Source organism: Ranitomeya imitator, chromosome 6 (genome assembly GCF_032444005.1).
Source record: "Ranitomeya imitator isolate aRanImi1 chromosome 6, aRanImi1.pri, whole genome shotgun sequence".
Classification (NCBI taxonomy): domain Eukaryota; kingdom Metazoa; phylum Chordata; class Amphibia; order Anura; family Dendrobatidae; genus Ranitomeya; species Ranitomeya imitator.
The window spans coordinates 531,074,741-531,090,078 of NC_091287.1; the positions used below are offsets into that span (position 1 = coordinate 531,074,741).

The 15,338-nt window shown below is 43.5% G+C and overlaps 1 protein-coding gene and 2 non-coding genes across 5 annotated transcripts in view; 2 read left to right on the top strand and 1 right to left on the bottom strand.

The window, feature by feature from the left end:
* NSMCE2 (NSE2 (MMS21) homolog, SMC5-SMC6 complex SUMO ligase) overlaps positions 1-15,338 on the top strand; it is a 237,070-nt gene that overhangs the window by 113,097 nt on the left and 108,635 nt on the right. For all 3 annotated transcript variants that reach the window (XM_069731888.1, XM_069731890.1, XM_069731889.1), the window contains exon 4: positions 7,301-7,454. In XM_069731888.1, the coding sequence (XP_069587989.1) occupies positions 7,301-7,454 (154 nt within the window). The remainder of the gene's footprint in view (positions 1-7,300; positions 7,455-15,338) is intronic.
* LOC138643779 (small nucleolar RNA SNORD90) lies at positions 2,022-2,157 on the top strand. The gene has a single exon (XR_011314294.1). It is a non-coding gene; the product is annotated as a small nucleolar RNA SNORD90 (small nucleolar RNA).
* LOC138643777 (small nucleolar RNA SNORD90) lies at positions 2,027-2,162 on the bottom strand. Its single transcript, XR_011314292.1, has one exon. It is a non-coding gene; the product is annotated as a small nucleolar RNA SNORD90 (small nucleolar RNA).

Genomic DNA, 15,338 nt, shown 5'->3' on the forward strand with positions numbered 1-15,338 from the left:
ACATGGCAAAAAAGCCACACAAAAAATTACCTTTTCACACCAAAATCATTAGTTACATCAAGTCTGCTTGTGACAAGACTTATCAAATACCTAGACTGGCGAGGGGTTCATTGACTGTGATTGTGTGCAAATAATGTATGTAAAGAAGCTGCGGAGACACCATCACGTGTTTCTCGACACAAGCAGTGAATAGCCAGGCCTTTCCCCGGGAAGGAACAACCACGGGAAGGGCAGCATCCTATGAAGGAAAGCCACCTATGCCAAGCATGGTATCCATCCACAGACAGCTGTTTCGGGGTTTTTGCCCCTCATCAGTGTGGAGTAGGAATCTGGCTATTAGGAGCAGTGCCTAGTAAAAAGGCAATAAAGGCACAGATGATTGGCCTCTGGGAGACTGCATGTGCCCGGGGAAAGGCCTGGCTATTCACTGCTTGCGTCGAGAAACACGTGATGGTGTCTCCGCAGCTTCTTTACATGCATCTGCATATTTCCCATAAGGGATGGGGGCAGTGTTCTGGAATCACTGCGTTGAGAAACACGTGATGGTGTCTCCGCAGTTTTGGATGTTTTGGTCTCCTCGAGGCCAATCATCTGTGCCTTTATAGCCTTTTTACTAGGCACTGCTCCTAATAGCCAGATTCCTACTCCACACTGATGAGGGGCAAAAACCCCGAAACAGCTGTCTGTGGATGGATACCATGCTTGGCATAGGTGGCTTTCCTTCATAGGATGCTGCCCTTCCCGTGGTTGTTCCTTCCCGGGGAAAGGCCTGGCTATTCACTGCTTGCGTCGAGAAACACGTGATGGTGTCTCCGCAGCTTCTTTACATGCATCTGCATATTTCCCATAAGGGATGGGGGCAGTGTTCTGGAATCACTGCGTTGAGAAACACGTGATGGTGTCTCCGCAGTGTTGGATGTTTTGGTCTCCCCGAGGCCAATCATCTGTGCCTTTATAGCCTTTTTACTAGGCACTGCTCCTAATAGCCAGATTCCTACTCCACACTGATGAGGGGCAAAAACCCCGAAACAGCTGTCTGTGGATGGATACCATGCTTGGCATAGGTGGCTTTCCTTCATAGGATGCTGCCCTTCCCGTGGTTGTTCCTTCCCGGGGAAAGGCCTGGCTATTCACTGCTTGCGTCGAGAAACACGTGATGGTGTCTCCGCAGCTTCTTTACATGCATCTGCATATTTCCCATAAGGGATGGGGGCAGTGTTCTGGAATCACTGCGTTGAGAAACACGTGATGGTGTCTCCGCAGTGTTGGATGTTTTGGTCTCCCCGAGGCCAATCATCTGTGCCTTTATAGCCTTTTTACTAGGCACTGCTCCTAATAGCCAGATTCCTACTCCACACTGATGAGGGGCAAAAACCCCGAAACAGCTGTCTGTGGATGGATACCATGCTTGGCATAGGTGGCTTTCCTTCATAGGATGCTGCCCTTCCCGTGGTTGTTCCTTCCCGGGGAAAGGCCTGGCTATTCACTGCTTGCGTCGAGAAACACGTGATGGTGTCTCCGCAGCTTCTTTAGATGCATCTGCATATTTCCCATAAGGGATGGGGGCAGTGTTCTGGAATCACTGCGTTGAGAAACACGTGATGGTGTCTCCGCAGTGTTGGATGTTTTGGTCTCCCCGAGGCCAATCATCTGTGCCTTTGTGTGCAAATAAGAGAAGATAGCTGTAAAGCGCTGTGGAATTAATGGCGCTATATAAGTGAGAAAAAAAAATATTGCTGCCCCGCACAAACAAGGAAAAAGATCAAAAGAAATGTACAGTGCCTACAAGTAGTATTCAACCCCCTGCAGATTTAGCAGGTTTACACATTTGGAATTAACTTGGCATTGTGACATTTGGACTGTAGATCAGCCTGGACGTGTGAAATGCACTGCAGCAAAAAAGAATGTTATTTCTTTGTTTATTTTTTTTTAAATTGTGAAAAGTCTTTTCAGAGGGTCATTTATTATTCAACTTCATAAACAAAAGTTGAAAAAGTAGCGGCACTCACCAGTCTGCTCAAAATTATGTCTTTAATGTGTCTTCAATCCATAGTACAGATTATGCGGACACAATGCAGGTAGTGCACCCGCACCCTCGTAACTACCTGCATTGTGTCCGCATAATCTGTACTATGGATTGAAGACACATTAAAGACATAATTTTGAGCAGACTGGTGAGTGCCGCTACTTTTTCAACTTTTGTTTATGAAGATTGGTATTACCTCATTAGCTGAGCACCGCATCTCAGTGGCTTTTTGCATACCGCATGTGTGAGCGATCCATGTAATGAGTGCGAGGAATATAAAGCTGCAATTGATATCCTAGTGCCATTCCCTTCTCCAAGGAATTTTCTAGACATTTATTATTCAACCCCTCAACCCACCAGAATTCTGTTTGGTTCCCCTAAAGTATTAAGAAGTAGTTCAGGCACAGAGAACAATGAGCTTCACATGTTTGGATTAATTATCTCTTTTTTCCAGCCTCTTCTGACTATTTAAGACCCTCCCCAAACTTGTGAACAGCACTCATACATGGTCAACATGGGAAAGACAAAGGAGCATTCCAAGGCCATCAGAGACAAGATCGTGGAGGGTCACAAGGCTGGCAAGGGGTACAAAACCCTTTCCAAGGAGTTGGGCCTACCTGTCTCCACTGTTGGGAGCATCATCCGGAAGTGGAAGGCTTATGGAACTACTGTTAGCCTTCCACGGCCTGGACAGCCTTTGAAAGTTTCCTCCCGTGCCGAGGCCAGGCTTGTCCGAAGAGTCAAGGCTAACCCAAGGACAACAAGGAAGGAGCTCCGGGAAGATCTCACGGCAGTGGGGTATTGGTTTCAGTCAATACCATAAGTAACGTACTCCACCGCAATGGTCTCCGTTCCAGATGAGCCCATAAGGTACCTTTACTTTCAAAGCGTCATGTCAAGGCTCGTCTACAGTTTGCTCATGATCACTTGGAGGACTCTGAGACTGACTGGTTCAAGGTTCTCTGGTCTGATGAGACCAAGATCGAGATCTTTGGTGCCAACCACACACGTGACGTTTGGAGACTGGATGGCACTGCATACGACCCCAAGAATACCATCCCTACAGTCAAGCATGGTGGTGGCAGCATCATGCTGTGGGGCTGTTTCTCAGCCAAGGGGCCTGGCCATCTGGTCCGCATCCATGGGAAGATGGATAGCACGGCCTACCTGGAGATTTTGGCCAAGAACCTCCGCTCCTCCATCAAGGATCTTACGATGGGTCGTCATTTCATCTTCCAACAAGACAACGACCCAAAGCACACAGCCAAGAAAACCAAGGCCTGGTTCAAGAGGCAAAAAATCAAGGTGTTGCAGTGGCCTAGTCAGTCTCCTGACCTTAACCCAATTGAAAACTTGTGGAAGGAGCTCAAGATTAAAGTCCACATGAGACACCCAAAGAACCTAGATAACTTGGAGAAGATCTGCATGGAGGAGTGGGCCAAGATAACTCCAGAGACCTGTGCCGGCTTGATCAGGTCTTATAAAAGACGATTATTAGCTGTAATTGCAAACAAAGGTTATTCCACAAAATATTAAACCTAGGGGTTAAATAATAATTGACCCACACTTTTATGTTTAAAATTTATAAAAATTTAACTGAGCAACAAAACTTTTTGGTTGTAAGATTTATGCATCTGTTAATAAATCCTGCTCTTGTTTGAAGTTTGAAGGGTCTAACTTATTTGCATCTTATTAAACCTGCTAAATCTGCAGGGGGTTGAATACTACTTGTAGGCACTGTATGTCTTGAACTCTTCCTAGAGATACAGCTGGATACAGAGTTCACAAGTTCGAAGGAAATAACACAGCTAGGTTTGGGGATTGTGTTCTGTGGAACGATGAAACAAAACTGGAAATAATTTTTAGGGCCTGGATCCTTATTTGTGGAGGAGGTAGAATGAAGCATCTGCTGAAAACATCACACATGGACAAAATTGTTTGCACCCTTCTGCTAAAGTAAGAAAATCTCACGATGGTCACAGAAATAATGTGAAACTGGTAAAAGTAATTTTCAATTTAAATTTACTGAATTGTGTTTCAGCAGAAAAAAAATAATGAAAATATCTTGGATAAAAATGATGGTGCTCCTAAAAAAGATTGAAAATAATTTGACCATAGGGATATGTCAAACAACAATGGGTGAAAAGTAGTCACTGTGCTGTTTGTTGTCATCAGCATGGACCAAAGAAAGCAAAGGAGAGAGTTCTCTCACGACATTAAAAAGCAAATTATATACAAACATATTAAAAGTAAAGGCTATAAGACATCTCCAAATAGCTTGATGTACCTGTTACTACGTTTTCACATATTATTCAGACGTTTAAGGTCTATGGAAGTGTAACTGACCTCCCTGGACATGGCCGTAAGAGGAAAATTGGTCCCAAATTGAAGAAGACCGATCATACAAATAGTAACCAAAGAGCCCAGAACAAATTCCAAAGAGATTCGAGGTGAACTCCAAGGTCAGGGTCCATCAGTGTTACAACGCACAATCCGTCGCTGCCCTGGCCAAAGTGGACTTCATGGAAGACGGCCAAAGAAGAAACCATTCTTGAAAGTAAATCATAAAAAGCGAGACTGGAATTTGCAAAAATGAATATTTGCAAGCCACAAGCTTCTGGGAGAATGTCCTTAGGAAAGATGAGACAAAACTGTAGTTTTTTGGCTTCACATCAGCTCTATGTTCACAGATTAAAGAGAACGGTATTAAATGGCCACATCCCGTGGGTAATATACATATGTGTGCACAACTGTGTGCTGGCCGGACTAAAAAGTTCCTAGTCGTAACACAAACATGCAAGGGGGAGTTGTGGAAACCACAAAGAAAACGACAGCAAAAACGGAATGTAATAAATATCAAATAAACCTTTATTAATGTGCATAACATACAAAAAAAGAAAATACGGACCAATACACGGGACCAAGTGCAATATGGCGAAACACACGGGGAAACAGCTACCCGTGTAAAAAGACGTGCGGCTAAGGGGCTGGCTATAAAGGACAATGATACATAAAGATAGTTCTACCTATCATGGATACATGGATACAGGGGCGTCCCCTGACGAAGGAGTTCTTCTCCGAAACGCGCGTCGGGTGGACGTGCGGCCTGAGGTCCTGCGCTGGTTCCCTCTCTGGTCTATCACAGGTATACTTTCTGAGCAGCGTCGCTGCCTTTTCACATGTGGGAAGTCTGTGTAGTTGGCGGGTAGGGATGATGGGACAGTAGCTCTTGGACATTTGGTATGCCTGATCCTGTTATGTGACAATTGTATATATATATTACCCCTCTCTGATTAGCCTACATGTGGGCCCACTGTGGCACCCACATATCTTGGTAATATTGAGCTATGTCAGTAGTGCACATTTGCAATTAGGGTGTAAGGTCATATGCATGGGCAGTATCCATGATAGGTAGAACTATCTTTATGTATCATTGTCCTTTATAGCCAGCCCCTTAGCTGCACGTCTTTTTACACGGGTAGCTGTTTCCCCGTGTGTTTCGCCATATTGCACTTGGTCCCGTGTATTGGTCCGTATTATATCTTTTTTTGTATGTTATGTACATTAATAAAGGTTTATTTGATATTTATTACATTCCGTTTTTGCTATGTTCACAGATGCAAAAGTGAAGCATTAAAAGAAAAGAACATTGTACCTACTGTAACACATGGAGGAGGCTCGGGTATGTTTTTTGGGAAGCTTTGCTGTATCTGGCTCAAGGGGTCTTGAATCTGTGCAGGATACAATGAAATCTTAAGACTGTCAAGTCATTCTGGAGACACATGTGCAGCCCATGAGTCACAGGTAATGGATCCTCCAACAGGATATTGACCCAAAACACACAGTTAAAAGAAATCTAAGAATGGCTAATAGCAAAGCATTGGACTATTCTGAAGTGACTTTTATTAGCCTGATCTAAGTCCTATTGAACATCTGTGGAAGGAGCTAAGACCTTTAGTCTGGAGAAGGCCCCTTCACACCTAAGACGCTCGAGCAGTTTGCTGACGAGGAGTGAGGAAAATACCTATGGAAAGGGGCAGAAGTCTTATTGAGAGTTGCAGAAGTTGTTTGTAGTGAATAACTCAAAAGGTCCTGCAACAAAATATTAGGTTATGGGTACTGTCATTTTTGTCTAGGCCAGTTTTATTTGTTTGGGTTTTTTTTTTTAAAACGCAATTCAAAAGCAAAACTTCAAAGTCTGATGTTAAGTAAATTTACGATAAGTTAAAAATTTAATTTCTCACCTCAATTTATTGCAATAACCATTGTGGGTTTTTCTTATTTTCACAGAAGGGTACCAATAATTTTGTCTACGTGTGTACAGTGAAGCATGGCGGTGACTCAGTAATGTATACAGTGAAGCATAGCGATGGCTATGTCATTCCTATAGTGAAGCAATGTTATGAATCCGAGATTACAATGAAGCATGGCGGTGGTTTGGTGATGTCTACAGTGAAGCCTGGTGGTGGTTCGATGACACCTACAGTGAAGCATGGCGCTGGCTTGGTGAAGCATGGCGCTGACTTGGTGAAGCCTACAGTGAATCATGGCGGTGGCTCCGTGATGCCTACAGGGAAGCATGGCAGTGAAACTTTGATGCCTACATTGAAGCATGGCAATGGCATAGAGATGCGCTGAGGCCTCATCATTCCTTCTGTGAGGAAGCTGAAGTTTGAGGCATTATAGGACCATCCAACAGGACAGTGATCCTAAGCATATCTCAAAGTCCATCCATCATTGGTGTCCGAGGAAGACTAGGAAGATTCTGTAGTAGCCCTGACAGTTGCCTGACTTGAACCCTATAGTAAATCTTTGGTGGGATGTGAAGAAGGCCCGTTGCAGCAAACCCAAAAATATTAGTGACCTGGGGGCCATTGGCCATGAGGAATGGACCACTCAAGACCACTGCTAGTAACTGGTGTCTGGCTACGCATCACATTTGCAGCCGGTCATAACAGCCAGAAGAGCTCTAATAAGTACTGAAGACACTAGTCATGAAGGGGTGAATAATGATGAGTCTGCAGAAGCCCGTAAAAGTGGCATTTTTGTATCAGTAAAGCCGTTTTCATGTATGTTATATGCTGTGTGTGCACGATTTTTGCGCTCTCCTTGGTTTTACACATTCTTGTTAGCGCATTAAGTTGCACCCGGCTCTATGGGTCACTTATTTTTAATATATTCAGTGGTGCCCACTATTTCAATTGTATCGCATCATCATTTATCATCACCATTATTTATCGTGTTTTTTTATTAAATTACTTTCCTTCTCTGCAGGTCAGGAGACACCCCCCCGAGGAGATCCCAGATTTAAGGCAGCTCGTACAAGCAACCTACGAAGAGCAACAGCGAAAGAATACGGATGAAGATTTGAAGAAAAATGATAAATTCCTCCAGTTTGAAGAACAACTCCGAGACCTTAAGAAGCAATGTAAGAAAGATAGATTTTTCTTATATATATCCATGTAGGTCGGTTTTCACGCTTGACTTGGTCTTGGGCATCCTTTCTTTGGTGAGGAATATAAATGAATTGATCCAGTTTTGTATATTGAGGCAATTCAAAAAATCCTTCTCCTGTTTAGTGGACACAGCTCCCATGCAGAACTGTGAGTTTCCATGGGTACAGACTACAACCAAGCCTGTGTAGTCTGATCCTGGCGTCGTGTAAAAGATCCCTGCGCTCTCTCCAGCTGAGGTTTATGAACCAGGCCTGCCAGATACAATATGGTGGTGATCATTTCATTTTTCGCATGTAAGCCCTAAGCCGTGAATTTAACTTCGATAAACTCTTCAATGGGGCGAGGGATCGGCTTCTACGGGAAAACCTAATGGGTGAGGTTACTGGGGCAGTGTAACACTTTAGAAACCTTTTGATATGTCGGAGAAGTGAAATGTTGCTGGAAAATGTCTCTTTTGCTGGATCTATTTATTTTGTTGAATGGAGAACTGAAATGGGCAGTAGGGTGAAGGCAAGCGGAAACGTGTGCCGTAATTCCATTGTCCGCTAATACAGTTACTTACCCCTTGAATCACCTGCTGCTCCTGTCCTTCCAGGCTTTATCAAAGTGAAGACATCCCATACATCAGTTACCTCCAGCCAATCACTGTTTTAAGTGGATACACAGCTTGCTTAGAACCAGGGCTGTGGAGTTGGTAAGCCAAACCTCCGACTCCTCAATTTCCACGACTCCGACTCCCTCATACCAGGGCTGTGGAGTTGGTAAGCCAAACCTCCGACGACTCAATTTCCACGACTCCGACTCCCTCATACCAGGGCTGTGGAGTCGGTAAGCCAAACCTCCGACTCCTCAATTTCCATGACACCAACTCCACAACTCCGACTCCCTCATACCAGGGCTGTGGAATCGGTAAGCCAAACCTCCGACTCCTCAATTTCCATGACTCCAACTCCATGACTCCGACTCCCTCATACCAGGGCTGTGGAGTCGGTAAGCCAAACCTCCGACTCCTCAATTTCCATGACACCAACTCCACGACTCCGACTCCCTCATACCAGGGCTGTGGAATCGGTAAGCCAAACCTCCGACTCCTCAATTTTCATGACTCCAACTCCAAGACTCCGACTCCCTCATACCAGGGCTGTGGAGTCGGTAAGCCAAACCTCCGACTCCTCAATTTCCATGACACCGACTCCAACTCCACGACTCCGACTCCCTCATACCAGGGCTGTGGAGTCGGTAAGCCAAACCTCCGACTCCTCAATTTCCATGACACCGACTCCAACTCTACGACTCCGACTCCCTCATACCAGGGCTGTGGAGTCGGTAAGCCAAACCTCCGACTCCAACTCCTCAATTTCCATGACTCCGACTCCACAGCCCTGAGAAACGTCACTGCTGAGGCCAGTGGTTGACAGTGGGTGATTTAAAGGGTAAGTATGTATAAGCCCCTTTACTGATTGCTTGAATTGTTTATGCTTCTATAAAAGAACTATAGATATATACAGTAGGTTATATATTCTTTTCAAGGGGGCGTCAGCATAATCTCCAGGAGCATTTACTGACATTGACCAATCCTAGGCAGGAGGCGTCATACAGGGGCAAAAATGAATAAGCTTTCTCCTGTTTCCTCCTACATTTACATTTATTACATACAGGAGAGAAGAGCAGCACTATGTCTGATTACAAACACCATAGCTCCCAGCCATCATGGGCCTAGCGAGACAGTCCCGATTTGGGGAAAATGTCCCAGGAAGTCAGGGCAATGTCCCGACTTACACTCATTGTGCGATGTCTCCTCTTCTTCAGTCTTCACTGCGTGTTAATTTTTGCTTAGTTCCTACCCCTCCCCTGACGTTGGCCCGATGTCTCTCTGCTATCTTCATACTTAGATTCATTTAGATAACTCATTCTTTTTATTTTCTTGAAGTGTGATTTTGACAGGTTTCGAACCCCCAACCTGTATCATTAAAGGTAGCAGCAAAAGCTAGGCGTCACAGGCTGCACGGTCAAGTATAGGAACATTTTCTTTAATTGAATGTGCATTGTATTTTGCTTCATTACAGGCAGACTGTACTGGTACATAGAGATACATCTCTATATAGCACTGCATTTCTTTTTACCTTCATTCTAGAGGGTAAATAAAAGTCAGAGATTTTTTTTCTTTTATAAAGTTGCTAAAATAATTATATTTTTAATGTTCTTCAGCAAAAAACAGAGATAATTGGTATCCCAGTAATCATAACAACCCGTACAATACAGTGAAAAGATGATTTACATTGTTTAGAAAATGGCGTAAAAAAACGTGATTATTTTCTCTATTAACCCAACAAAAAAATGTAAATTAAATGTTACGCATATTTTCTCTTCATGTGCTTTCCTTCTTATCCACAACCAGTTTTCTCTGCCCTCTCTGAGAACATAAATGCTTTCTCCCCTCTCCATTCTGAAGAGCTATGTGTATAACCTTATCATTAATGCTTTCTTTTAACACTGTGAGAAGGAAGGGGAGAATTTTAACATCCAAAATATGAGAATGAAAAAAATATATATAAAAGTTTGTCCAAACCGTAAAAGGTTAATAATATCCATCCCACAGCCAAAATGTCAGCGTGTGTGTGTGTTGTGTGATCACACATTGCTGCGGCTCAGGGCCGATGTTTTATCTACTTCCTGAGATGTTTATTCTCTGAAAGCCACGGAAACGTGAAAGGAAGAAATTCTATAAATAAGGGAGGAAAACGATGTTCAGCAATTAGCAGGAAAAAATGCATATTAAAAATAGAAAGCACACGCTTTCCAAAGAACTACCTTGGGGTGCGTTGGTTGTCGTGACTGCAGGTACCTGCCATTATCATGCCACTTCCATCAACAATAGAGAGCGACATGTGAGAGGTTACAGCGCAGACAGAGGCGTGCGGGGGCCGACCACCAGCCCCCAACATGCTCCGCTGCACCCGCCAACTGCGGGAACAGAATAATGCTGCAAAAATAATAATATGCTGATTATGAAGTGTGTGCCGCGCCGTGTGCCCGCAATTAGGACTCGCTTGTCATCCACTCAGTGGGGTAGGTGAAGAAATCGCACTTAAAGGAACTTACACCTTACTTAGATAAATGGAAGATATATGGATAGATTGATAGATGTACAGATAAATGATGATGGTGGATAGGTAGGTGAATGGATGATGGCTGGGTGGATGGATAGGTAGATGGATGGGTAGATGGATGGCTGGTTGGATAGGTTGATGGGTGGTAGATGGATGGATGGTTGGATAGGTTGATGGATGGTAGATGGATGGATGGTTGGATGGGTGGTAGATGGATGGATAGGTTGATGGGTGGTGGATGGATAGGTTGATGGGTGGTAGATGGATGGATGGATAGGTTGATGGGTTTTAGATGGATGGTTGGATAGGTTGATGGATGGTAGATGGATGGATGGATAGGTTGATGGGTTTTAGATGGATGGTTGGATAGGTTGATGGATGGTAGATGGATGGATGGATAGGTTGATGGGTTTTAGATGGATGGTTGGATAGGTTGATGGATGGTAGATGGTTGGCTGGATGGATAGGTTGATGGGTTTTAGATGGATGGTTGGATAGGTTGATGGGTAGTAGATGGATGGTTGGATAGGTTGATGGGTGGTAGATGGATGGTTGGATAGGTTGATGGGTGGTAGATGGATGGTTGGATAGGTTGATGGGTGGTAGATGGATGGTTGGATAGGATGATGGGTGGTAGATGGATGGTTGGATAGGTTGATGGGTGGTAGATGGATGGTTGGATAGGTTGATGGGTGGTAGATGGATGGTTGGATAGGTTGATGGGTGGTAGATGGATGGTTGGATAGGATGATGGGTGGTAGATGGATGGTTGGATAGGTTGATGGGTGGTAGATGGATGGTTGGATAGGTTGATGGGTGGTAGATGGATGGTTGGATAGGTTGATGGGTGGTAGATGGATGGTTGGATAGGATGATGGGTGGTAGATGGATGGTTGGATAGGTTGATGGGTGGTAGATGGATGGATAGGTTGATGGGTGGTAGATGGATGATTGGATAGGTTGATGGGCGGTAGATGGATAGTTGGATAGGATGATGGATGGGTAGATGGATGGTTGGATAGGTTGATGGATGGCAGATGGATGGATGGATAGGTTGATGGGTGGTAGATGGATGGATAGGTAAATGGATGTACAGATAGATAATGATGGGTAGATAGATGTACAGATGGATGTACAAATATATGTACAGATTGATAAATGTACTGATAAATGGATATACAGATAGATAATGATGGATGGGTAGATGGATGGACGGATGGATGGATAATGATGGGTAGATGGACGGTAGGATGTCCAGATGGATGCAGCACAGTGGCTCAGTGGTTAGCACTGCAGCCTTGCAGCGCTGGAGTCCTGGGTTCAAATCCCACCAAGGACAACATCTGCAAAGAGTTTGTATGTTCTCCCCGTGTTTGCGTGGGTTTCCTCCGGGTTCTCTGGTTTCCTCCCATATTCCAAAGACATCCTGATAGGGAATCTAGATTGTGAGCCCCATCGGGTCAGTGATGATAATGTGTGTAAAGCGCTGTGGAATTAATGGCGCTATATAAGTGAGTAAAATAAATAAATACATGTACAGATGGATAGATAATGATGGATGTACAGATAGCTGTACAGATTGATATATATATATATATATATATATATATATAGAGAGAGAGATAATAGATTTATAGATTCATATATATGACCTGGATATGTAGATATTAGAGGCACAGATTGATAATTGATAGATATTAGGGAGGTAATGACTGAGATGTAAAGCTTGATTCATGAATATAACAATGTAAGATATACCTGTATGATCTAGATACAAACATAATGAGAGGCATGTATAGGATAGATGATAGATAAGGCTCAGCACCTCTGATCGATACATACATACCTGCATGAAATGGATGGATAGGAGAGATTTCTATTCATCTCTTTCATATCTATTTCTCTATCTACAAAACAATAGATCAGTCAGTACTAAATAATGAAGATGTCGTCACTGACCCATCTGAAAACAGGGTTTTTATTAGGGGTCAGTAAGGGCATCTTCATTTGCCGCCTCTTTTATGTTCTTGGAGGGATTACGGACTCGGAGGCTGTCGTCCATCTTTCCATAGCACATCATCCAGAATACTTGGAGTACGTCTATAGAGACCACCACTGGAAGTGCGAGTTTCCCCTTCTCTGTGATCTTTGTGTCTTTTGCTCTGTCATTTTGTCGAGCTGCTGTATTTATAGAGATGTTTATTCTGCTTAACCGCATGAATGGACAGAAAATTTTCAAGTATTTCATGTTTCCTGCTGCCATCTACAGAAACTCCTGGAAATGAGTGACATCTGGGGTAACATTGTGTGAGTGTTTTTATTTTATTTTTTTCACATCTTTAGTATACGTCCGCACAAATCTTTTTCCCTAGAACATATACAAAGGTCAATCTTGTGGATTTCCAAACCACATGTCAATTGTGTTCCAATTTTTCACATCGTATGTGTATCAGATTTGTTATTATCTCATTCACTTTCCATCTGATGCAGAAATCTGTGCATAAACCTGCTAGGAATATAATCTGCCGCACTTCCTTCTCTGGCAGTTTTTGCAGCACTTCCTTCTCATTGCCAGTAAAAAATAATGGTGGCACGCTCCATTCGATGCACTGATAGTGTTATTCTGTACTGTGTCAATATTTGGACCCTAATCTTTAATTTATTATGGGTCCTGTGGGATTAGGTCTTTTTGCCAGACCAATATTTTTCATATATTTTATTAGATAAGGAAAAAAAAGAAGAATTTTAACGGAAATAATAGGAATGGAGGCCCAGGTTGAGGCATCTCAGATGTAATCAAAGTAGACGTTGCGGTTCTCCTCCACAGAAGACAATGAAGCGTCTTGAACATGGCGTTGAATACAGGAGCGTGTAGACACAGTTTCCTTTCCGGAGTTGCTTTCATGCAGTCTTGCACGCCACCTTAGGATCGTTTCACAGGTGGAAGCTCTTGTGTACATTCCTAGAACAAAAGCAGCCGAGGTAAGAAAAGCCGCTCAGGATGGCAACAAAAGCGTCATTCATCATCCGGACAATGCAGTGACGTAGACAGAAAGTTACACCGCAGCAGGTCACATCCGTAAACCCGCCGTCACGCGTCCGACCTACGCTAGCAAACCTATAGCAGGTACGGTAGGTGATGCTCCACCGATACTTTCCACCTTTGGCTTCTATTATCTAGACATGACCGGGCAGAGGAAGTCGGGCCTCCCGCCTGCTCTTTTCATCCCCGACTTAGGAAATAACACTGCTGTTTTGACAAGAAAATTAGAAAAATAGGCACAGATTCCTCCCTAAGAACCTTAAGAGGATTAACCTGAGGAAGCAGAAAAGACTAAAGAAAATATGTTGAAAGTTCAGTGGAGAAGGTTTACGGCAAGTGTCTGCATAGTCTTCATTCTTCTTCGTAAATAGGCAAGGCTTAGTGTAGTGACGGAAACCTCCTGTCATAGGGAACGACGTGATCGGCAGATTTCTAGGGTCTTATAGAGATGTCTACAAGATGCAGATGTTCTATTTTTCCTTTGTGAGACTGAAAGCTGGTGTAAGGAACCTTGCCCAATGGGAAAAAAAGGTAGACAGATTAGTTTCTCACCCAGTCAACCAGTGCCCTATTCTGCACCGACGAGAGGCCAGATCCCAAAGCAGCTTCCTACAGATCGAGGCATTTTTTGTTCGGAAAAGACCTTTTAGTTTTGCTCAATATCCAGTTGTATGGCAAGGCTTGTTAAAGGGTTGACTTTGACTTATAGAGTAGCTACCTTCCATATTGTACGGTCATCGCCGTGATCGCCGCCTGTAAATAGTGGGTAAGAAGCGCCAATCGAAATACTACTTCACCTGTTATTTTGGTATCTCTCGATACAATAGGACCTTCTCTCAATCACTTCTGCTCTTAAAGGATTTGATTTTACGAATAATATAGATGGAAAAGCCAATTTCTACAATTCACCGTAATACCAGAATAGCTACCCCGAAATCAAGGAATATTGGCATTACAAATATGACTATTTTAGTCAAAAGGAATGACGGTGCAGACCTTATGTCGAGCACGGAAGTTGTAGATGTTCTGCTAAAATAGCAAAAAAAGAGTTCGAAAAACACCATAGTTTTTTTTTGTGATGGCTTAAAGAGGACCTGTCACCGAGTCAAAAGTGGCCATTTTTGGCTCTTATTCCCATTGATCTGAGTATTCCGCTTTTTGTTTTTTAAAAACCCACCGTTTTGCTCCAGAGATTTGAGCCTTTTTAGCTAATGCTACTTTTTATGACCTTTGCCAAGTTCTCACAGGATAATAATACAGAGCAGCCTAAAGACACGCCCATGAGGAGCCTGTGAGCACCGCCCCCTCGGAAAAAGTGTTAAACAGTTAGCTCTAAATAGGCCCATATTTCTGGAAAAGTGTGGCGGATTTATTTTATTATTTTTTTAAATGGAGTACTCGGGGGAGCAGCGGGAATAAAATGAGAGAGAAACTGGACATTTTTAGTCTGGTGACACCCAGTTGAGGTGGGCAGTAAGACGCAGATGACTATTATTAGGACGTAAATTAGGCCGGACAGAGCACCCTGTGACTCCGCATCATTATATTCCATGGCCACGTCAGCACGTGTGAATCCCGTTTTGCGGGGGGTTCGGATGTTAGCCCCTACGGAGCCTAAATCTATGTGAACCATATGAGTCTTTGTTATTGTTGTTAATATTAGTATATGAGGATAAATGGACTGATCGCGAATGATATGTGTC